At 39.2% G+C, this 24,439-nt stretch overlaps 5 protein-coding genes across 12 annotated transcripts; 3 read left to right on the plus strand and 2 right to left on the minus strand.

Moving 5' to 3' along the window:
* The first annotated feature begins 5 nt into the window (after window positions 1-5).
* On the plus strand, window positions 6-5,064 carry LOC105428165 (5-taurinomethyluridine-[tRNA] synthase subunit GTPB3, mitochondrial). Of its 3 annotated transcripts, XM_011640300.3 has the most exons (5): window positions 6-542; window positions 1,530-1,703; window positions 2,564-3,524; window positions 3,599-3,782; window positions 3,950-5,064. In XM_011640300.3, the coding sequence occupies exons 1-5, from the start codon at window positions 110-112 to the stop codon at window positions 3,953-3,955; spliced, it is 1,758 nt and encodes a 585-aa protein (XP_011638602.3). In that variant the 5' UTR covers window positions 6-109; the 3' UTR covers window positions 3,956-5,064. The 3 variants fall into 3 exon arrangements, with proteins under 3 accessions (XP_011638602.3, XP_011638601.3, XP_088928843.1); XM_011640299.3 differs by having other exon boundaries at window positions 3,599-5,064; XM_089072717.1 differs by having other exon boundaries at window positions 432-627; window positions 3,599-5,064.
* On the minus strand, window positions 3,991-12,282 carry LOC148937409 (uncharacterized; the record flags this gene model as incomplete). The annotated part of the gene is made up of 1 exon (XM_089073102.1): window positions 3,991-12,282. A coding segment is annotated over one exon (1,548 nt), but the record flags the coding sequence as incomplete, so codon positions are not given.
* Window positions 12,281-17,131, minus strand: LOC105428161 (protein Loquacious-like). 5 transcript variants are annotated; one of them, XM_011640292.2, is made up of 7 exons: window positions 16,851-17,125; window positions 15,684-16,008; window positions 15,464-15,584; window positions 15,078-15,372; window positions 14,256-14,405; window positions 13,975-14,086; window positions 12,281-12,419 (listed from the first exon to the last, which is right to left on the minus strand). In XM_011640292.2, the coding sequence occupies exons 2-7, from the start codon at window positions 15,997-15,999 to the stop codon at window positions 12,283-12,285; spliced, it is 1,131 nt and encodes a 376-aa protein (XP_011638594.2). In that variant the 5' UTR covers window positions 16,000-16,008; window positions 16,851-17,125; the 3' UTR covers window positions 12,281-12,282. The 5 variants fall into 5 exon arrangements, with proteins under 5 accessions (XP_011638594.2, XP_011638591.2, XP_011638593.2 ...); XM_011640289.2 differs by having other exon boundaries at window positions 15,464-15,605; window positions 16,851-17,124; XM_011640291.2 differs by having other exon boundaries at window positions 15,464-15,599; window positions 16,851-17,118.
* Window positions 12,741-13,914, plus strand: Mthfs (methenyltetrahydrofolate synthetase). Its single transcript, XM_011640288.3, has 4 exons — window positions 12,741-12,908; window positions 13,191-13,446; window positions 13,598-13,645; window positions 13,727-13,914. The coding sequence occupies exons 1-4, from the start codon at window positions 12,753-12,755 to the stop codon at window positions 13,897-13,899; spliced, it is 633 nt and encodes a 210-aa protein (XP_011638590.2). The 5' UTR covers window positions 12,741-12,752; the 3' UTR covers window positions 13,900-13,914.
* Window positions 17,132-17,505: 374 nt separating the features above from the next.
* LOC105428159 (putative ATP-dependent RNA helicase DDX5) lies at window positions 17,506-23,803 on the plus strand. Of its 2 annotated transcripts, none has more exons than XM_011640287.3 (8): window positions 17,506-18,057; window positions 18,356-18,709; window positions 18,784-19,437; window positions 19,554-19,726; window positions 19,899-19,958; window positions 22,180-22,422; window positions 22,632-22,829; window positions 22,898-23,803. In XM_011640287.3, exons 1-8 carry the CDS (start codon window positions 18,041-18,043, stop codon window positions 22,930-22,932), a joined length of 1,734 nt encoding a protein of 577 aa, XP_011638589.2. In that variant the 5' UTR covers window positions 17,506-18,040; the 3' UTR covers window positions 22,933-23,803. The 2 variants fall into 2 exon arrangements, with proteins under 2 accessions (XP_011638589.2, XP_011638588.2); XM_011640286.3 differs by having other exon boundaries at window positions 17,525-18,057; window positions 22,895-23,803.
* Window positions 23,804-24,439: the final 636 nt, after the last annotated feature.

A 24,439-nucleotide genomic window follows, 5' to 3' on the forward strand; every position in this document is an offset into this window, starting at 1 on the left:
TTGTTATACCTGGAAATATATCTTGAATAAGCAGAAGAAACGCATGTCGGAGTAAACAACCACGCTAAACCCGTAGACGTTTAAACGTGCCGCCGCAAGCCGACGTGAAATGGCGGTCGCAGTGATCGAGAAAGACTACGAATTTCGTAAACTCCAGAGTCGAACGTGTGGCATTACGGATTTCCAACGACTCGGAAATCTTGATTCTCGGCAGTGTCGATCTTCACCTTCGACGTTCGTCGTTTCTACGCTTCGCAATCTCGCCGTGCGATCTCGCGGCGATTGTGAGTCGTCGTCGTCGTCGTTCGCTCGCACAACCGTCGTCTCGTCCTCGTTTCGTCGATGTTCGTCGCTGCTTGCAGACAACACGTTCGTTATGCGCGCGTTCTTACCGCATTCATTTCCGATGCTCTTCCGCAAGTGTCTTCTTCATGGATCCTTCCGAAGCGCGCGAATCGTCGCATCGCGTGAGCCGATGCGCTACCACGTCAACTGCCCCTCGAGTGACCGCAGGGGCACGACCATCTGTGCCCTGTCTTCCGGTTGTTATATTCACGTATTTTCGGGGAGGGAGGTTCTGTCAAAACTACGTCCGCACGCTAATTTTTGCGAGACTCCCCCCGACAGGTTAAGAATCTTGCTCGTTTACAAGACAGCGCTTTGCCGCGTGTTCCCCCCCCCCCCCCTCTTGATTCCTGTCACATGGTTGGTTCTTCTGTCGTGTATTTTTATTAATATTTAGTAATATTTAGTAATATATTAATCTTAATTTAATTCTACTACATTTCTTTTTCTTAGGAATTTCTTTCTTGCAAATTTCAAGAGATATTTGTGACTAAAAATTTTTGTCAATAAATGTTAATTACAGATGTTTTTTTTTATGATCTATAAAAGCCATACTAATTTCCTTACTTTTTAAGTTGTTTACAATCCAAGTCTATTTATATGATGATCCGATCAGTATAAAAAATTGTTCTTTTTAATAATTTTTTGTCATGGTTGAGCAACCAATATTCTTCTTGAGCAAAACTTTTAACTCTATAATTTATTTTCCTTGACATATCAACATTAAGTTAAATTTAACTGCATAATTCATTATGTATAATCTAATCATTGTTCCATTTATCAAGTCATAAAAATTCAATATTTTTATTCATGCTAACAATATAAGTATTAGTTCATCGAAATTTTGTCAAAGTCACGAAGATTGAAGAACTGAAAAGATGATTTTATTTTCTCTCTGCGAACGAATGGCGTGAAAATTTACAATTCAATGAAATTATTTACATTTCAAATCCAAAAGCGTTCGATTGACATCGCATATTTGAATTAATCATTTTTTCTTTTCCCTCTTTAATTTTTATGCCGCTTCGACGTTTTATGCGACTCGCACAGAAATTAGCGTGCAAAATCGATTTCCTTTTATATTACCGACTTATTTCTTTCTTTTGACATATAAATATGAATTATGTTAATATAAGAAAAAAATAAAATTACATCTTAAATGCATGAACAAATACATTTTAAAGGTCATGGAAAGTGCGGCGTGGCGGTGGTAAGAGTATCGGGAAGTCGATCTTTGGAGGCGCTGAAAAAGATGACGAACATATCCAAGCTGGAACCAAGGAGAGCTTTCTTGCGGAAGATACACGATCCGGAAACGAAGGAAGTAATCGACAATGGGCTTTGCTTATGGTTCCCTGGTATGCGTAATTCTCACCCTCATCACCCTCTCTCAACATGCACTTCCTATAATCAGAGTTGGAAAATTATGCATTACTTGTAACGCTGCAGTTACCGTTACAGTTTACTTTTTTTGAAAACGAATAACGGCATTACTTTTTTTTTTAGTATAACTATAACGATAATGTAGTTACATTTTTTCAGTAACAAATTTAAATTACTTTCATCGTTACTTTTTATATCTTAAATGTATTTATGATATAATTTACATCTTTTTTTTCTTTAATTGTCTGGTTACAAATGTGTAAAAGGCGGTATTTGTAAAATCTATTCTTGTGATTGATTTATGATAAATTATTCTCTGAATACATTTCTAGATATAACATGAATATCGATCGAAAACTGAAATGTTTATGATTTAATTTATATATTCCATGTTCACAAAAATTTGTAACTAGAGAATTGAAGATAAACAAAGTGTAAATTTGGCTATATTCATGAATTTAATGAAAATCAATTTTTTTTCTATTTCTATTTTGAATATTTTAAAATTTTGTTAAATTTTTTATAATCTTGCAAATTTAAGATGAAATTTTATCGTTTTTATACGGATAGTTTAGCAAAAAATATGAAAAAAATTTGTTTTTTATTATTTAATCTGATCTCGTTTTAGTATTAAAAAAATAACGAAGAAAATAATGACTAGTAATGAACAATGCCTTTTTAAGTACACAACAATAACGATGAATTACTACTTAGAATAAATAACTGGTAATGGTAATTAGTTATGTTTTTGACTCGATAACGAGTAACGAGTTATTTTTAAAAAGTAACTTTCTCTGTCTATAATTCATGCCCAATTAGAATAACTCATTTCTAGGTCCGCACTCGTTCACCGGTGAGGATTCTGTGGAGTTTCACGTGCATGGTGGGCCAGCGATCCTGACTCGATTGATGCAGGCTCTTTCGAGATTGCAGGTGCATCCGGCGTTGCCGGGTGAATTCACCAGACGTGCCTTCTACAATAACAAATTGGACCTGACGGAAGTCGAGGGCTTGGCCGACTTGATAGAGGCCGAGACTGAATGCCAGAGGAAGCAGGCGTTGCTACAGGCCGATGGAGTCCTGCGTAAATTGTATGATAGCTGGAGGAAGGTGCTGTCGGAATCCGTGGCCAGTCTCGAGGCGTACATCGACTTCGGCGAGGAAGAAAACATCGAGAGCGACGTGGTACAAAATGCACATCGCGCTCTCAGAAAACTGATGCGGGATGTAGAGGAGCATTTAGCTGACGGTAGGCGGGGGGAGATTCTACGCAGCGGGGTGAGAACTGTGATCGTCGGCGAGCCCAACGTGGGCAAAAGCAGCCTGCTGAATCACCTGGTGCAGCGAAACGCCGCCATCGTCACGCCCATCGCCGGCACCACGAGGGACGTCATCGAGCTGACCGCGAATATCTCGGGTTATCCTGTGCTGATAGCGGACACCGCCGGCATCACAGAGGACACCGAGGACATCGTCGAGGTCGAGGGTGTCCGTCGAGCGAGAAGCCACGCGGAGAACGCCGATTTCGTGATCGTCGTAGTGGACGCGTTGAAATGCGCGACCAGTGGAATGACGTACCAAGATTATATACGGGGGTATTTGTTGTCATTAGGGATACACGAGTTGCTGGCGAAGCTCGGGAAGGAACGTTTCATCGTGATAGCGAATAAAAAAGATTTATTAAAGGAGGAGGAGGAATGGCGACTCGGTGATACCGAAGCAGTTTTAGTATCCTGCAAAACGGAAGACGGCTTTCGGGATTTGCTGCGATCGCTGACAGATTGTTTCAGTAATATGTACGTATATGCGATATGACAAATCATACGACATTTGCATAAATGCAATTACATTGTAATGATATCTTGCTTAGATGCGGCAATCCATCTGCGGAGAGTCCGACTATTAGTCAGGCGAGGCACAGAAATCACTTGTCGCAGTGCCTGAGACATCTGCAGAATTACTTCGAATTATGCGCCAATGAGCAGCACGACGTGGCCATAGCGGCAGAGGAAATCCACAAAGCAATGCGGGAACTCGGAAGGATAACGGGACATGTGAGCACTAATGAAATATTAGATATTATATTCAAAAACTTTTGTATCGGCAAATAAAGCGCTACTACTTTGTACGCAGTTTTTCTCTTATAAAATATATTTATAATATTTTCAGTTGTGGAATAATTACGATTGGATACGTTATTTAAATGTAATTATGTTCTTAGGAATAGCAATGTGAAGTAGAACGAATGGAAAGAGGGAAACCTTCATAAGCATCGTATGTTTATTAACAATGTTACACGCACAATCATACATAGAACAACCTTTTGCCTGATTATAAGATATCGATACCCTACTCGTTATACACAGATAGGGCTCCGTTACGTGGTTTCAAGTCGTTATCTGTATGCCATGTCCGTGTTATATGTGCTAATTGTATCTCGTTATTATGACATCGATATCATAACAACTCCGCTCGCTCTTGCAAAACGTATAATTTCACTTGGCGAAATAACAAAAGCAAAACAACTTTACCCAAGGGAAAAAGAAAAAAACATAGAAATAAGTCGTGTACAAAAAAAAAATTCGCTTCTTCTGACTCGAACAATTTCCTCATACGTGTCTCAACTCTGCGATATGTGGAATAGAGAGAAATGCAGTTCCCTATTTTAAAAACAAGAAAAGAAAAAAAAAATTAGTTTTTTTTATGCTTGATCATTAAATGGTACAAAGTTCATCATGCAACTATTAATAAAATTATGCGCCTTTTAAATCATGCTTATCGCGTTAATTTCATTTTTACAATGATAGCGATTCAAATTTTAACAAATATAATTTTCTCATATTATTTGCACGGTGACTCCTCATCTCTCCTACCGATTGAGAATTAATTTAATTCAATACAATTCGCGTGATTCGTGTGGCGAGTCACCTACAAAGTTTTATGCGCGCAGCGAGAGGTCACGAATGCGCTATTAATATAATATGATCAGTCCATGTAAAGAAACGTAAATCGAATGACTTATGTATAAATATATATATATGTATAAAGATTTGGCGGATTCATCACGCGACTCATCACGCCGCGCAGGATTCGTCGCTTACCCCCCCCTTTTCCTTCCCCCTTTTTTTCTTTATTATATAAATCCGATGTGTAGAATCCTTGAAGAGTAGATTGCTCGTTTGTACAATTGCATAGCTTGAGATCTATCCGAAAGCAAACTGACTCGCGCTGCACGTCCGAGACGCATTTATTACGTTGAAGATCGTTTTCATTTTCTATCTACACATTTTCTCCTTTCTTTTATTCATATTTTTTTTTTTTTTTTTTTTTTTTTTTTTTTTAATATAAAGCCTTAAATTGTCGCGCGAGATTGTCCGGTTTCACAAAGGAGCGAAAGGACTCGATGTGATTTTTCTTTTTCTTTTTTCTTGCGAAACCGAAATCGATCTCGCGCAATTGTCTTTAATCTTTAAATGCTACTAACGTTAAAATTTCATCCAGTTCTCGCGACGAAAAATCATAGTAGAATTTAAAGATCAATGCGAACCTCGTGAACCGCAATTGAATAACATCTGTTTGGACAAAAAATATTTAAGAGTAATTAACGCGTAAATTTGTGATTAAAAACATAAATAAATCAGAGAGAACTATTTCTTGAATACAAAAATATACAGGGTGTCTCTAAAGTCTGACCCAGATCCTATATCTCGGAAACAGCTTTAGATATGGAAAAATGTTTCAAACAAAAGAATATTAAGGGAGACATATGATGAAAATATGGACTTAATCTTGAATCTTAGACTTTAGAGACATTCTGTATAGTACACTTATGATGATATCCTTTAAGTACGATGATGTAAATTTTTATTAGACAGACCCGTTAATCGTAAAAATATATAACATTTGTTTATCATTACTCTATGCATAATCGAAATGAAATTTTTATTGTAAATTTTCATGGCCAGAAAAATTGATGAATGCAATGAGATCTCGAGAGCATAAAATTTAAAAATAAATTAATTAATATTTGTAAGCAATACTTATAAGCATATTTATAAGCAATATTTATCTCGCTTAAATAGGTAGAATAGGTAAATATGCGCTCGATTCAGAACATGTAATACGGATGAACGCAAGCGGTTCAGAAGGTTCCTAGTACGTGGAAGATACGAACGAGAAAAGAGAAGCGAAAGTAAGTCTGTCGAGGATCGGATCGAAGACTCGTCGACTTCTTTTCTCGTCCCTAAATGATCCACGACGATTCTAAACATCCCCACGTGGGGACAGACTTCGCATTCGTCTATTTCACCCCTAGTCTCTTTTCTATTTAACGTGTCTCTTGTACGACAGAGGATATGAGAAAAGGAAAGTAACAGTAAAACATCTATCGTGGATCTCGTATCAAGTCTCGCGCAATAACTTAAAGTTGTGTACGAAGAGAGATGAAAATATAATATTCACGATAGAAAATGAAAGTGACCATGAAGTCGTGAGGGTGTGTCGCGACATCAACGTAAAGCATCTCGAAAATGCAGCTGGATTAAAATCTTTCTAAATAAATATAGATATATGTCACATTTGTTTCTACATTTTTGACTGATCATACTATATTGATAAATAAATTCTACAAAATTTCATGCATATTGATCTACGAAGCTATCTTTTCGTTTAGGAAATGATGTAAAGACCCGCTTTATCTATTTCCTTGATGAAGTTTTCTGTTTTTTTTTTCCTTCATTTATATAATTTTATTAAGAAAATAAGAAAAAGTATTTCTTGTTTTCCTTAAATCTAATTTTTAACTAAAGTATTTTCATGCAAGATAAAAGACTCAATAGCTAAAAGAAAACAGAGTAAGACAAGAATATATGATGGTAGCATTTGATAAATTAAACGAAATCGAAATAAAAAATGGAAACCGATGATTCCTCCTGGACCAATTGGGAATGAGAAAAGGAATCGAGTGGAAAGTGAAGGTCCTCAGTTTGATCCATGATAAATCTTTTACTTATTTGCTTTTCTCTTCTCGTATTCTCTCACTCGTTAAAGGCGCCAAATTTGACGATAATCAGATTATCGCGTGCATCACCCAGCCGTCCGTTAAACAAGGACAGAACAGCATCGCTGAAATTATACAATTAATTTATTAATCGCATACCGATTGCATCCGATACATTGAAAATTTATGCTTCGATTTCGCGAGATTGTTCGGAAAAGCTCCGTGAAGAGACTTCATCATTCCGATCGTTTTTCACTAACTCACTGCGAATTATCAGGTAAATGTAAATATCGTCGACACGTTCTCGCACTCACTTTCTCTTTACGATAGCGCGCAGATTTACGCTGCATTAAAGTACAATGTGCACGTCAAGATTAATTCCGTGCAATCGCTAGAAACATGCGAGTTTCATGAAACATGATTTCTTCGAAAATATTTTAGAAAGAACCGATTGTACTCTATAAAAATCGCATATATCTCAACGCACAGCTTTAACAATTTCTTCAAAAAGTCGCTCGTATTTTTTTTTCCTCTCTTCTTTTGGGAAAGATGATCTGTCTCGATATCGGAGTCTTATCGAGCAAGGCAGTTCTCAGAGGAATCCGAATAAACAATCACAAGTTATCATGCGGATCATTATCATCTATCGGAAATCATATATCGGAAAAGAATGTTCCTAAAAGAAATATATATGTATATATAAAGATATCGAACTGAAAGCTTCAACGTCGGAGACAATTAAGCGTCGCGTCGTTTAATTTTTTTTTTTTCTTGTTTTCGAAACGAAATTCACTTCAACTCGCATAAATCTTGAGATTATAAATCGGTAACATCTCGGAACCGAGGGAACGACGGTGCATCGCGTTTCTCGTCGGGATGCTCCCGACTCCCCTGCTTCCGGTCCCGAGGCGCCGGGATCAGCAGCCGATGGCACAGATCATCCCCATGTGGAAAAGTAAAGGAGACGAGACGAGACAACACACCCCCATCGTCTCGCTCTCCAGCGAATGTATGTACTATATACGCGCATACACATTCTATACTTTGCATGTAAGTAATGCCTATTTTCCAAAGATATACGTTATGTGAACACGCACTCTTTTCGCAATCACTGAGTCACGCGGGCGACCCCCCCCCCTCCTCCCCTCGTGTCGATACACGTCCGGACACACCGGTATCCGGTATTTCTCCATTTGCACCCCCTGCTGAAGCTCGACTCGCGCGTTTCTGCGATCTTTTGACCGCAATGCGTCAATCATCCCTCTGTCATTCTTGCGGATTTTGTACTCTGGACGTACTCATACGCACGTGCGTCGAAATGTCATCACAGAAACGCGCTCGCTGCCGAAAATCGCGAACGTCGCTCTTCGAAGGAGGTGCGCATACACGATTTCGTTTCTGTAATCTCGCTTGTTTTCCATCGATTCTCCGCCGGGAAGCTAAAATTCGATCGTGTTGGCAACATCAATTAATTACCGATCAATTTTGGATATTTCAATCAATCTTGATGATTTGGAGATCCTGACAAACATCCCGAAAAATTTTTACATATAATTTTTACATATAATTTAATATATTTAATATATTGATTCCATAAAGTCGGAATTTCTTTTTCTAGAAAAAAAAAAAAAAAACATTTCCTAAAAAAAAAATATATATATATACACAATCACAATCATTAATTGATGTTGCTAATTGATGTCAGCCCTAACGCTCATAATGCTAACAAATCTCTCTCTCTCTCTCACTTTCATTCTCTCTCTTTCTCTCTTCTATCTTACTGTGTCACTTTTACACAGAGCACTATGTACAAAAGAATATACTACTTACAGATTACAACGGTGATTTACCGTGAAATTCCTGAATCATCGCAACTCAAAATGGCGTATGCACACGCAGATATATATATGTATATGTATATATATATATCTTTACATACATATATATCTATATAATTTTATAAGAAGAATCAAAACATTTCGGAAAAGTAAATGCCGATCGTAAGAAAACCAAGGTTCATGCCATTGATACTACACCAAATTGTATTTTACGGCAGGCAGATCATTCCCCGAGGAACGATCTGCACATTTACAGCCGATCGACGAATTCTTTATCCTTTGTCCGCACAGCAGAACAGAAAAATTCGACGATGATCGAGGCCTAAAGTGAATTTCAAACTTGAACTTAGAAACCGAGATTTCGAAACGAATCTAGAAACGCGACGAAATCGGCGAAATTCCCCCGCGGAGACTCCCGCGTTTCTAAATTTATTCGACCAAAGGGACATATCACGATCCGTGAAATGCGACGGCCGGCGACTGGGTCGTAGGAGCCCCGGCCGTACGACGCGTGTATTCTCATACTGTGTATTATTATTCGCGATGTTACTCTTTTTCATTTAGTATAAAAAGTCTCATCCGGTAACACGTGTCAGTCGTGTACGTAGGCAAAATCCGAAATCCGATACACATACCCCGACCTTATACCTTAGACTCGACATGCGTACTTTAATGAGGAATCCTTAACGATTAATCCTTACACGCGTTATTAATATGTGATGCTTATGAGTTTATGAGCTACCTATACTAAAGGAAAAAACATACACCACTGAAAGATTATTATTTCCTTATATTCCGCGATCACGCGTTTTATTTAGCTACACTCGGATCGCCGCGCAAAGCTACTTCTTTTTTTGTCTTTTTCTCTTTCTCTTCTTTTTCCTTTTTTTTTTCTTTTGCATTGTGCATACGCTTAGTGGAGATGTAATGTTTCGCGGTAAATGGGAGCAAAATTCGAACGGTACGCATCACGTGATAATAAAAATCGCTACACGATCCTACCCCTCGTTTACGATTTCTTCAACTCTCTTCTCCCTTATATGTAATCTCTCTCTCTCTTTCTCTCTCTCTCTCTCTCTCTCTTACTCGCGCACTCATCTCTCTCAGACATCATTACACCACCACCCCATGTACAAATAGTGAAGCACATTAAAAACATAGCGATAAGCTAAGTATTATGTAAGTATTGGAAAACTTCCACTAATTCTATGCAAAGTATAGCTTGTAAAATATCATTCATTAAAACTAGAGCTTACATTATAATTTGAGAAGAGAGAAGAGAGATCTCGCCTCGCGATTATTCGCAGGGCAACGTTCCCTTCTCCTTTCTCTTTCTTTTTTTTTCTCTTATCTTCTCTCGATTGAAGCGCTGCTTCGTGACTCGGACACCCTTGCCTTCATCGCGTTTTCGGCTCGAACATGACTCGAAAAACTAATTCGATCAAAACGGGACACCGTTCGTCCTGATCGCGCGCAGCGGTCGGTGTTTTAGGTACAACTTCGTAAATAGCGTGTCCTCGTGTTATCGCCCCGTCCTGAAGATTCATGCTACAGATTACATTACATTTGTAAAATTACAGTTGAGCTCAACTCACTATGCCCTGCCGTGTCACACATCGTACGACGGAAACAAGTCAAAAATCATCGTTTCTGCTCTCTCCCCTCGCTTACTGTTAAACGCATCTATCTAGATGTACGCGCGCGTGCCGACGAGGAAACCCTCGATTGCACACCGTGTCTGCGTAAATTTGCCAAACTATCGTCTCCCCGCTCGGACATCAATCCTGTCTGATCGTGTCTCCGACTCAGATTGGCTAAAATTTATTTCAAACTGGATCATAAATTGAAATAAGTTTTACCACATCCTCTTGCGATTGGTGCGAGTAAGGTAATCTGACAAATTTCGCGTACACGCGAAAATAGCAAAACGCTCGACACAACGTATAAATAATCGTTCGGCGAATCGCTCGACGCATCGGCTCGTCTCTCTCGAATCAACAAATGATCTCTACGTTAGAGAACGAATAAATAGAGATAAGTCTTATCTCAGAAACTCTATCCAGCAGCCACGAATCGGAATAATGTGAGGAAGTGCAACCATTTGTTCCCAAGTTTCCCAAGGTATAGCATTTAAAAAAAATAATCTAAAGGAAAGGTTGTCTGATGATGTTACTTGTTGAACCGCGGTGGTCTCCTCAACCGCGTTATCAGCTCCGTCCTGACAGTCCTGGCATAATTCGGCGTGGCGTACTGATCGGTCACCGCAATCGTGCTCTGAAGGCTCTGTATAAATATGGACGAGTCCTGTATCTGACCTACGCCCGCCGCCGCTGCTTGATACTGATACTGACCGGTGGTCATGTCGGCGGTTGGGTAGTGACTCGGCTGCACAAACTGCGGCGGATTCTCGTATTGTGGATACGGGATCGAGCTCTCCGCGGAGAACTGCGGTATCACCGGATTGACGTTGACCGGTGTGGTGGGGTAGCTACCCGGGTCGTAGGTCTGATACTGGTTCAGCTGGCCGATCTGCGTGGTGTTGAACGGCGGCGATTGCGGGAACTGCGCCGCGGTCTCGGAGAACAGCACGTTCGCGACTGTCGGTTGTGGAAAGGGATCCGGTCTCGGATACGGCGAGATGTTGGCCGTCACTGCGCTACTCAGATTCTGCATGCTCGATATACCGGCGGCGATCGGCGAGGTGCCATATCCGTGGAACGCGGTCGGTGAACGACCGGCGTGATCGCTCAGGTCCTTCACTCCGCCACTCTGTAACGAGCTCATGACGTTGAGCTTAGACTTGGCGCCGCTGACTCCGATACCAACACCGACACCGATGCCGACGCCGATTGTCTCGTTACCATGCTTGGTACGCGCATCCGTCAGCAGCGGATGCCGCACGTTAACGATGCTCTGCGGAGCGCGCAGCGGCGGAAAGTTGATCGGTGCCATTTTCGGCATCGAGCTTTGTTGCTGTTCCAGTGCTTTGCGCGCGACCGCGAACGCGTTACTGTTGTCGTTTCTCTGATAGGCACCAGACTGCGGACTGTATGGGCTGGACGGCGTATAGGTTTCCCTGTGCAAAATCGGTGTCGTGACCGATGACTGCTGCGTCGTGAATCTCAACGGTAAATTGGGAGTCATCGATCCAACGATGCCGATGTTCTTGTAATCCGGATTGTTCACCGATTCCTTGTAATCAGATTGGATGGGATAATTCTTGACACTCGAATCGGTCTCGCTTGAAAACTTCTTCGAGGCGGTGTAATCCTTTGAATTTTTTACAGAATTCTCATGCGCGGAACTGCTTACGCAGGTATTGACAGGCCGTACGCTACTGAATGTGGAATTGGACTGCTTCCCAGTGACGATCGATGCGTTTTTCGTCGTGTTGTGCGATTCGCTCGAGGACTTGATAGTTTCGTTATGTTTTTTCGTCGACGAGTTAATTTTGCCAGTGGAAATTGAGCTTCCGGACGTTGTGACGGTGTGCAAAGCGGAATCCTTATTGCCCGCTGTGGTGCTCGTTATTCTAGCAGGCAACTTGGATGTTCTAGTCTTTCCCACGTGGTCTAACTTTTGTCCGCTCTTCCCTTTCTCGGAAATATGATGATTGGTCGGTAATACTTTGATGTCGGTATTATTGTTCTTATTATTAGACGCCAGATTGTGGGACTTGCAGGTGATGGTGACAGCTGGCAGGAGCAAAGCGCTGGCTCACTTTTTGGTCATGATTTTCAGATATTCCAGAGCATTTTGAGCAGCACTGGCTTGAGCATCTTTACTAGTCGCACCGCAACCATAGCAAACTGCCACTGGCAGGGTAGACAGTTGCACAAGGCACTGGAATTTACCTGCAAGACGAAACAAACGTAGTTTGTTGTAAGTCTGCTAAAAATAGTGATGTCGATAATATAATTGTATAAATTTATTTCATATAGAAAAAATTTAACAACCAAGATCCTGCTTGTCAAGGAATTGGCTATGACTCTCTCAAACGTAGTTGTTAATTATAATATTATTTATGAATTATTCTGTTCAACATATATAATTAGACAATTTTGATAAAAGCTTATGTATGTATAGTATATAGTATGTGAAAGATCAAAGACGTCAGACGTAGACGTCGATAAACTTATGTAACACCGTACTTAACAATTCAGCATAAAAAAAAAAGAAAGATAACTATGGAGAAGAGAAATATTATCTATAGTGATTGGGTGACCTACAATATGGCAACTTTAACATCAGCCAAGAGTGCTTTGAGAAGAGAAATCAAAAATATTCTTAGAAATATCACTCTAGAGGAAAGAAAAAAACAGTCTGCAAATGTGTTCAGAAAGGTAAGTTTGAGAAAAATAAATAAATCAATAATCTTCTCCAAATTAAACTTTATTGAAAAGAGGTTAGGTTTTTGATAAAGCAATGAATTATATAAAGGGGTGCATTCCGTTTCTTGCATGATGTGCGTGATGTATCATTTGTTCTTATTACTCATTATATGTTAAACAAGAATAAATAATGCGTTATGCGCATCATGCAAGAAATGGAATGTATCAAAGGAATTATAATGCAATATTGTAATGTATTTTATTATTAAATTATTGTCTCATTATTTTATATAGCTATGCTTACTAAAACAATATCAAGATAGCAAAAGAATTTCGCTGTATCTAAGTACTAAAGATGAAATCGACACTCTGCCTATCTTGAAACACATATTTGATATGGGAAAAGAAGCATTTGTACCACAGTATCATGGAAAAACGATGGAAATGGTAAAACTAAGGTCAATGGAAGATTATGAGAAATTACCACTCACAAAATGGAATATTAAACAGCCAAGCACTACTGAATGCCGGGAAAATGCATTAGAAACAGGTAAATCTTATGATAAAATAAATTATAGTATGATGCTTATCTTTATAATTTTTTTAATTATAATTTTTTTTACTTTAAAATCTATTTTAAAAATTTTATTGCTTAATATAATTAAAGTTAATATAATTAAAGCATAAATTCTTTATTGTAGGTGGATTAGATTTAATTATTTTACCGGGTGTTGGTTTTACGGTAAATGGTGAGTTTTTATAAAATAACTATTATGTTTTGCAATTTTCTGGAATAATTGTTTTATTTTTATTATTATCCTGTTGATTAGGAAAACGTTTAGGACATGGGATGGGTTACTATGACAAATATCTAAAAAGATGTTTTAAAAAACAAAGGATGAAACCATATCTGATTGCAATAGGATTTAGAGAACAGATACAAGAAGACATTCCTACTAATGATGATGATATGCCTGTGGATATTGTACTTACTGGAGATTAAATAATATAATAAAAAGGTGTGTAACTTCATTTTCCATGCATACAAAGAAAATCTTCATATCGTTCATTAACTTACCACTGATAGATTTCTCTTCAATATCAACATAGGTTACTTCAAACTGCTGCTCCGACGCGATTTCTTGTAAAAATTGTACCAAATTTACATCCCCATCGTTGAAACAAGTATTCTGCAACAAAATTAGAATTACTTGCGCGCGATCTGTCAACTCCGATGTGTACGACACTATCATAAAGACAAATAGAAATGAATAATGCTCTTACAGGCTTGGCAACAAGTACAAGAGCAATTACACAACACTTATTCTTTTATTCATTTCATCGAGCTTGCATACAAACCTGCAGTTGAAAAAGTTTAACACCTGTGGACGACTTGAGACTCTTGTGAAATTTCGAAACTTGGATACTATGTACTGTTGTCAGTGTCGAAATTTTGCTACCTTTCAGATCGGCATAACGGGCGCTCACGTTTGCATTTCTTTGCACAATCTATAATGGACAATCAATATACATGTAAAACTTTTTGTTAAAAGCATATACGTTACAACGAAATGCTTCGTTATTAACAGCTACTTCACATTTACATAAAAAAAACTTAAATGAAGTGGACATGACCCAAGCGTAATTATTTTTCAAGTGAAAAATATACACAACTATACGGAAGTTGCACACTGAAATGCGATATTACCTAAATAATGGTCCGTTATAGATTTAAACAGATCGGAAAGATAGCTCACATTTTACACAGTGGCATTAGAGCCAAAATCACTTCCACTTCTCTAAATACACGCACATTTGTGTATGAATATACACACGCATGCATACAGACATATACGCGCACACACACATACACATCAGATTTTAAATAAATTATCATTAGTCGCTTGCTTCTTAACCCTTGTAATCACATGTCTGACAATTTTTACAAAATTTTTATCTTTCTAATCATACATATTTTTTACATGTTTTAAAAATAATTTTAAAGGACAAGAGGTGTCTTCAGCTCCAAAATTATTTTGATTAATAAAGGTCTACAAATACAAAAGATTAAAGTATTCAAATGTCTAGGCAGTGATGAATAGGAATTAATACACATCGACACATAACAATAATCTTCATTATCAAGTATAATGATAAATAGAATGGAACACATATTCTTACCTCATCTTCATCCACATTGGGAGCTTGATTATTCATATCGTGTAAAGCTTGCCACATCTTATGAGCAGCATGCCTCTTTGCGACCTTTTTACTCTTTCCCTGACCGACTTCGCGATACTTTAATATTGAACAAACAATAGTGAATTGTCTCTCATGAGGTAAACCTTCTTCACCCTCCATCGTGTATTTCGGAGGTGGCCAATGACGCGACATACACATTTCTTGTAAGGCTCCGATTGGATTGTTTACTACCTTCTCCTCTCCATATGACTGTAATTCTTGTATATTTTGTGAACTGCAAAAGGACATTGACTTACTTTTTTTTCTACCATAGGTGTTTTTATATGTGTATATAATTTTAAGAATACTTTGCATTGAATACTTACTCAGGCAAACTATTTGGAAGTGGAGATTCTGCAGTTTCAGTATTTACTCCAATTAATTTATCCAACACAGCTTTCGCAGCAGCGTGTTTCGCCTCTTTCTTGGACCTGCCAGTCCCCATTGCTGAAACAATTGGATCTGCTTCTGAATAGTTATGCACTTATCAATCAATGGCACATGGTTAAATCACAAAATACAAATGTAAAAACTTGCTATACGAACCAACAACATCGGTGACGGTGACTCTATATCGAAATGTAGGCTCATGAATAGCTCCTTCTATCTGGACCAATTCATACTTGGGTATTGTGCCTCGGCGGGAAAGTAATTCTTGGAGAACGGAGACGGGTGTTTTGCTGGGTAACGCCTTCATTTCCAAACGTGCAGCTTCATGCAATGGCAGCTTCTCCAACATCATAGCATGTAAAGTTACACGAACTCTATTGCGACGATTGACATTATTTGAATGATTAGGAACGCTACCCACACCAGCCATCATGTTAGGCCCGACCTGCGGTGGTTGATGAATCTCCTCCATTGTGGCGATCTGAAAACATGTGTTATGAGTCTTAACCTTCCAATGTCAAAGCGACCGGCGAAATAACACACAAGACTCGAGTCGCGACATTGAAGCGTGGAATTTAACATTTTTTTTTTTTTCAATCAGCTTCAAAAGTGTGAGGACAACACTTTGAAATTTCACAGCTTTGTGCAAAACTCGTCGTCGCATTCTCATGCCCTGTATTTACATATTTCTTATCGAGCGATGACACCGCGTATAAAGAATAAGAATAATAATAAGCCAATTAGCGCGTGCTCGCGCTCTCTACGATTTCTCTCGATCATCCCGCTATAAATATCGAAATCGCGAAATGCTCACCCGTGATTTCCAGCCATCGCGAGGCGACGAGGATGCAACGTCATTAATCCGCGATTGAACGTTCCGATGAACAGCGAGAGGCCGGACGCGATGTCCGCGCGTAAAACGCGACGAGATCACGTCTCATCGACATCGACGCGACCGATCGTACTCCGAAACGGCGAGAGCGACCGGTATGGCCGCCATGATCGTTATAAAACCCATCGATTGATCGTAACGGAAATATGCGTGAAACTCGTCGGGGACGGGATGTCGTCGCGTGGAAAACGCGTGTGCCTCGTGTACGCGGCGTCACTTCGTCACGACGACACCGATGACGGCTCCGTATTTCGTACAACGACGACCGCCGCCGCCGCCGCCGCCGCCGCCGCCGCCGCCGCCGCCGTGTCCAACCGGTCGTACGTATGTATGTGTTACATGTACGTGTATAAGTATCGTCCGCTACCACGGTTCGATCTCGCGGGCCAAAGTCACCGGGAGAGACAAACACGCGTCCTCTTTGCACTTACGATTTTCGGGGAGACGTTGCTGCGTGGAAAGAAATGTTCCAGCTGGCTCCTCGTCAGGCCAATTCCTATGCGAAAAGCGAATCCCGCTTTTTGTGATCGATCCAAGTCTCACAAAAAGCTTGATCCGTTTGACGACAGAAAAATGGTTCACTGGTTAGCGGAGAATCCCTTCCTCGTTCGCAGCTCTACGATATCTGTGAGGGTGCCCATAATCGCGTTGGTATATGCGTGTGCGTGCGTACGTGCGTGCGCCGCCGGACATGTCCCTAGACATCGCGCCGCATTTTCGCTCTGCGCAGGCGCGGACGTGGGGACACGCGAGATGTTCATTGGCGATGTTCAGTTGGTAGGCGGAAAAACAATTGTTTTCAGCCACACAACACCTAACCTAACGTATTCGGTGGACAACATATGTGCTTGAAAAACATATTTAAATTTCTCCTGATAAACAATTTAAAGACATTTTTAAGATATTTTCAAGACTTTTGGAGAAAAAATATTTGAAAGTATCATTTAAACAATTTCTGGAGAATGTATAGATATCTGCATTACCTCTCGTGATGTTTATTGATTAAAAAATATATATATAGCATATATAAATATTTACTGTCAGTTAAAACTTGGTACTTTGATTTTTTTTTTATTTTTGTGTCACAACGATATAATTTAAATTTGATAGAAACACGTTGGATAAGAATGTGTCAGATAGGAATTCAAATTTAATAAATCAGTATATTTGATATTTATAATATAATTTGTTAATTGTCAAAACTCCAAAATATTATATATTACACAATTACTAACATATTAACTTTTATATATCAAAATAAAAAATTATCATTATTAGAAATAAAAATTATTTTTTTCTTTTGCCATTATTTTTTATTTATATACTACTTTTGTATCAAATTCTTTATTTCTGAGACACATATGTTTGTTATCTGGACTGGTGGCGACCAATCAGAAGTGAAGATTCATGCAATCACATTTAGTGATATCGCATGGTATTTACATTCACCGGCATGTCTATCATCACTGCGTTCATGGCATAACTTTTTTTTTCCCCTCTGCGTCACTTGGACGGATTCGGTTGGAGTCGCGTTGTTTCGACATACCGTATGCGAGCCGTCGTTTCGGAGTGGCATATTTAACAACAAATCAACGAGATCGTTCGTGCATAAGGTGCAACAATGGGACGTTACAGGAGGTAAGTGGCTCCAATAGTGTGGTAGACACGCACACGAAACAGCGAATAGAAGAGCGCCCGCCTATTTCTCTGGCATCCGTGTCGACGAGAGAAACCACTTGCAAGGCCCGCCTTTCTGTCAAAAAAAGTCTTTATAAGTTTTTTTTTTTTTCTGAATCGACATCTAGTCGTACATCTATCTTTGCTGTACACGAGATTACTTGTGAACGAACGCAACTTCTCCAGCTGTGTTCGTTTCTCTGATTAACGCTAGGAATCTGGTATTTTAGCATCTAATTCCATATACAACTCGTTTCAGTCGTAGTCGCGATAGGGATAGGAGACGCAGATCGCGCACTCGTTCGCGGAGTAGGTCACCGCGCGACAGAAGGAGCTGGGGCGGCAGCGGAGGACGCGACAGACCCTCCAGCAGTCGCAATAGTCGCGGGCAACCGGGTGCGAATCTAAGAAAACCACGGTGGGATCTCAGTCGGTTGGAACCCTTCAAGAAGGATTTTTATATTCCCCATGACGCAGTGCAGAATCGGGATCCTCGTATAGTGGAGCAATATAGGGCGGAAAAGGAAATCACTCTTAGAGGCAAGAATATTCCAAATCCTGTTTTCGACTTTGACGAAGCTGGCTTTCCAGATTATGTTCTAAGAGAAATCAAGTAAGTAAAGGACAACAATTCTAATTGATCTGACTGTGATGAGTTTTCTAAGCTGTTTCCATTTTGCATTATAGGAGACAAGGTTTCAGCGAACCTACATCAATCCAAGCCCAAGGATGGCCTATTGCGTTAAGCGGACGAGATATGGTGGGCATCGCATCCACGGGATCTGGAAAAACATTGTCCTATATACTGCCCGCGATAGTTCACATCAATAGTCAACCGAAATTGAGTCGTAAAGATGGACCTATCGCATTGGTATTGGCGCCTACCCGAGAGCTCGCCCAACAGATTCAGCAAGTCGCTGATGATTTCGGACATTCGTCGGGTATTAGGAACACATGCCTGTACGGTGGAGCGCCGAAAGGCGCTCAAGCCAGGGATTTGGATGGTGGTGTAGAAATAGTCATCGCCACACCTGGTAGATTGTTAGACTTTCTCGAGTCCGGGAAGACAAATTTGAAAAGATGTACGTATTTGGTATTAGACGAAGCTGACAGGATGTTGGACATGGGATTTGAGCCGCAAATCAGGAAGATCATAGAACAAATCAGACCAGACAGGCAGACGTTAATGTGGTCGGCTACTTGGCCTAAGGAAGTAAAGAATTTAGCAGAAGATTTTCTTAAAGATTACGCTCAAATCAATGTCGGTTCTTTGCAACTTTCAGCAAATCATAATATATTACAAATAATTGATGTGTGTCAGGACTATGAAAAAGAGAATAAGTGAGTATGAGAGTTTTTAATGATTCTGGCTTTGTTCAATTAATTGCTAGCAACTATTAGCGAGAAGGATTAATTATTATCGGTAAAGAAAGAGCTGTTATATCACATTTTTATAGATTAAGTACTCTATTGAAGGAGATAATGGCAGAAAGCGAGAATAAAACTATAGTATTTATCGAAACGAAGCGTAGAGTGGATGAGATAACAAGGAAGATGAAGCGTGATGGTTGGCCAGCAGTTTGCATTCACGGTGACAAGACGCAGCAAGAACGGGATTGGGTTTTACAAGGTAAAAATTTAAACAAATCAATCTTGTTATTGAAAATAATGAATAATTTTAAAAGATAGGAATAAGCAAATGTTGCTTGTCCTTGGCACTTGAAATTATTTCAAAGTATATATGAATATCCGATATTAAATTAGTAAAACAAAGTTAGTTAAAATATATATTGAATTTGTAGATTTCAGATCAGGCAAAGCACCAATTCTTGTTGCTACAGACGTTGCTGCGCGCGGTCTCGGTAAGCCATTTGAATTTTTTAATTTTCGATGACGCAACGATGTCGTGTATTAGCAGTTACTTTTTCCTGCAATATGGAAAACAAACTGGTTTAATATTCATGGTATTAATTTTTCCCCAAAATTATCAATTTTTTTCTCTTTTTTATAAGTGCTCTATTCTGACCAAAAATTTAACAAATCTTGACTACAATGTAATGTTCCGTTAAAAGCTAAAAGATGCGAATAAATATTTCGCATTTGAACATAATATAATAACAGTCTTTAAATTAAAATGTTTATTTAAATGAAAATGTTTCGAATATAATATCGTGTCATAAAGAGTTAGAATATATGTTAGTTATCTTGTTATAGTTTCTAATGATATTAGATAAGTTAAGTCTAATATCATTAGCAGAAAATAAATAATAGAAATCAAATGTCTTCATCTGAGTTTGCGTAACGACTATAATCTTGGCTTAATTTTCTACAGTTGAATGCATATTATACGAAACATCGATTGCAACAAATACATTGTATCCAAGTACGAGCTCTCTACAAACGGGACATTACAGTTCTAACGCGTTATAAGTTTGAAATCAGCAAGAATGTAGGAGAGGAATAGGGCAAAAGAAAAGAAAGCAAAAAAAGAGCATATTGAAACAGGAGGATGGTTGGAGGTAAACATACAGCTAACGCGGTTGGATCTTTGTTTGTATTGCAGAGGCACATTGCGCGCAGGCCCACGCTGGGTAATGCAAAGCATATCGAGGGTGCCCGCCGCCGCTCTTTGTTCGGTGGTGCACTGGTTTGCATTGTCTGCGCTGGCCGCGACGCCGTGCCTCTATCCGTCCGTCCGTCAATCGCGTGTGAAGGGCCAAGTCCGGGCCAAATCGGGATCTACTACTACTACTACTACTACCACTACTACTACTACTACTACTTTACCTACCTACCTACATACTGGATATCAGTCCTTCTGCGCTGCGCTGTACGCCATCCGGGCTGGCTGGCCAGGTCGTTGTTGCCAGAATAGAGTCCCCTGCGCTGGCACGCTCAAGCTAATCAGACTACCAACAACGTTGGTCCGTTGAGGCGGTGGCATGTGATAGCAGATATGCCAGAGCCTCTCTTAGCGCGCCCTGCGCCCTGCGCCCTGCGCCTGTAGCGACAGAGTGGCGGAGGCAGTAGCTGGAGCGAGCGCAAATAGCCAGGCCCTGCCCGTACGTTGCTAGCGAAACACTCGCCCACTGCCTAATATTTTAGTATTATATAGTTCAAATTTGATTAATTGACATGTACATACACTTATACGTACACGCGGATACACACACACACACACACACACACACACACACACACACACATTATATATATTACCACACCAATCCACATACACATATATATAAGTATATGTATGTATACATGCGTCTATCTCTGTTTGTGCAATCGCTATTAACTTGTGGATTACGGATAATGTCAAAAGTTAACTTGCTAGTTGTAAGCCGCTTGTCTATATATATGTATACGTATATATACGTATATGAATGCGTACACTCACAAATCTACCACTTTAAACTGTACGCATTGTCTGGTCCTCTATCCTTCTAGTCCCTGTGATAATTACACCATACATCAGCTGCATCGTACTAACTATTGCATCATCATGTGAACTTGTATCGCAACGATTCTGGTCTTTTTTTTTAGCGGAATTACCAGTTGGCTACGTCATATAAGAAGACCTTAAACATATTTCATTTTTATTTCACTCGCGGTAAAATGAAGATTTTCACCATCGCGATAATCAGGAGAGAAAGATCAGGATCGTCCTCAATTCAACGGTTTGTTTTTTTATTTTTTTTTTTTTTTTTATTTTTGTGTATACGTGTTTTAAACGCTCTCTAAAGAAATATAAAACATGTTACGTATAACATTAAATTATAAAAAGAAAGATCACGCTGAGAAATTATTTTTCGATTTTTTTATGTTAATTTTTTTTTGTAATCATTATTTTATTAAAAAAAATAACGCGATAGTTTTCGGATTGTTACGTAATTTTTCGGAGAGCGTATCGAATGTATCTTATAATTTACCGTAACACATTGTCCGGTAACATTCATATTTATACTCGATCCGCGGTATCTCACAATCCTCGCGACACTACTACTTTCTTAACCCATGTCTGTCCTCGACACTGGAACTGCACGAAGCTCCGGCTGGTCTAATGCCAACTCTTAATTTCAGACGTTGAAGACGTCAAGTTTGTCATCAATTTTGACTACCCCTCCTGTTCTGAGGATTACGTACATCGTATCGGTCGTACCGGCCGCCGGCAGAAGACAGGCACAGCGTACACCTTCTTTACGCCTAATAACGCCAACAAAGCTAACGATTTGATACAAGTGTTGAAGGAAGCAAATCAAGTGATCAATCCGAAACTGTTGGAGCTCGCTGACAGTAAAGCTGGCGGTTACGGTAGGAACAGAGGTAAACACTAAAACGATCACTGAAGAATTACAAGACTTCCATTATTGCTATCAATTAATATCCATCCCTAATTAAGATACCATGCTTTTTAAAAACTATGGAATAACTTCTTTCTGCATACTCTTTTAAATATTTTTTAATCCTTTAATCAACCTTCAATAAATAATTTTACATAAAATTGATTCAATCAATTGGATCGATATTGGCAGGTGGTAGAAATCGATGGAGAACGCGAGGCGGCGGTGGCAGTGGAGGAGGCGGAGGTGGTGGCAGTCGTAACGGAAAAGACCGCAGTTACTCGCGAAGCAGAAGTCGGAGTTACAGCAGAGAACGCAATGGCCGTGGCAGTCGACGGAGCTACAGTCGTAGCTATTCACGGAGTCGTAGTCCCGTCAGCAATCGTAATGGTAAATCCCTAGATCCCTGTTGATCTAGCAGCGATTGATCTTAACGAGAAATCCTTTCTCCTCAGAAGTTATCGGCAAGAGTTACTGGAGTAGCGAGAGATGATCTTCCAGCGGCGGATAAAGAATACGTGTGCGTGACAAATGCAGGTAATTTTTTTTTTTCTTTTTTTTTTTTACCTCCGACCGAAATCGGGTTGTAGTGAACTGTCGTCGCCCTCAAGGAGATACTTGCTGTTTACGATAAACGATGACACCCTTCGTGCTGAATTCGATTAGGAGAATAGGAGAGGCTGCTATTATCATCTAACTCCTCGTGTACAACAGTCCTTAGTCCTCACCAACGCGCATCGCGATCAATCGAATTCGGCGGTTTGATTGTCGACGTGCGATATAATCGATAGTTTGCTGACCACGTTTATACGAATTTTTAACGTCGGCTTTTAACATAAAGCCGATCGTCTTAGCTGACATAAGTAAGATAAATCCTTAATGCAGACATACTTATAAGGACACTAAAATGTATTCCGTAGTGATAGAAGTAATGGAATGTGCTACCATGTCTTTTACTTCCTTTTGCATCCCCACGTTGCATCTAATTTCTTCCTTTTCCAATGTTCTCAATATACACCGGTCTATAGATTATTAGGTAATGCAAATCTATATTACGATGCAAACTACTACGTTTATACATTTTTTATATAACGCTCCTTTTCGCATACACTATCCCGGTAATAAGAAAGAGCTAGATTGATGTGAGCGAACGGTGTAAATCTAATCATTATGCGAACGGAACTTCCAGAGTATAGCGATGTTTAATTAATGCGTATCTGTAGATCGTAATAAATTATAGATGTCTTGCGCGCGCTTATTTCTAATTCATCCGTCTGTATTTAGGTAATTACGGAAAATGATAGTAACACTCGATGTACAGTATTTCAACGACGTGATAAATAAATTCATAAATGTCTACATTATATATTCTAATGTTATGCGTATTATGCGCTCCTATGAGATTTTATTCGACTGTTTCTCAACGACTTTCTTTTATGATTTATCGATACTCACCTATAACAGCTTGACGATGATATTTGTAAATTATATTTACTAATTATTGTTTACTATTTATCTAAGAATATCATTTCACAAAGAAAAAAAGAAAGTAATCGTCAACGTGCTTCGTTAATCATCGATAAAATCGTTTCTATGGGAGAGTAACGACCAAAGTGATTCAAATGTGAAATCGGTTTTCTGCTTGTTCTGTTTAATTTAATTTTTATCTTAATTACAGTGGTAGTACTTAAAGATCTTATGGTAATTTTAGAATACCGAATTCCGTTTATCCTCTCAATCCGGTGTTCTCCGTGCGCCAATCTCATCTTTTTTTTTTTTTCTTTTTGCGGATGGCCGATACTTCAAGGCCATATGATACATCACGACAGGAATGATTATTACTCGATCAATATATAAGGTGTATACCGATGTAATTGACGATCTAATGAGTTCACGAGGGAAGATTCCTTCTTTTCTCTCTTCTTTTTTTTTTTTTTTTTTTATCGGACTATGTGCCACGATACAAATTTATTATGTTACACATCTTGGAATATCGTGCG

Source organism: Pogonomyrmex barbatus, unplaced genomic scaffold (assembly GCF_055798465.1).
Source record: "Pogonomyrmex barbatus isolate J1 unplaced genomic scaffold, ASM5579846v1 scaffold14, whole genome shotgun sequence".
NCBI classification, from domain to species: Eukaryota; Metazoa; Arthropoda; class Insecta; order Hymenoptera; family Formicidae; genus Pogonomyrmex; species Pogonomyrmex barbatus.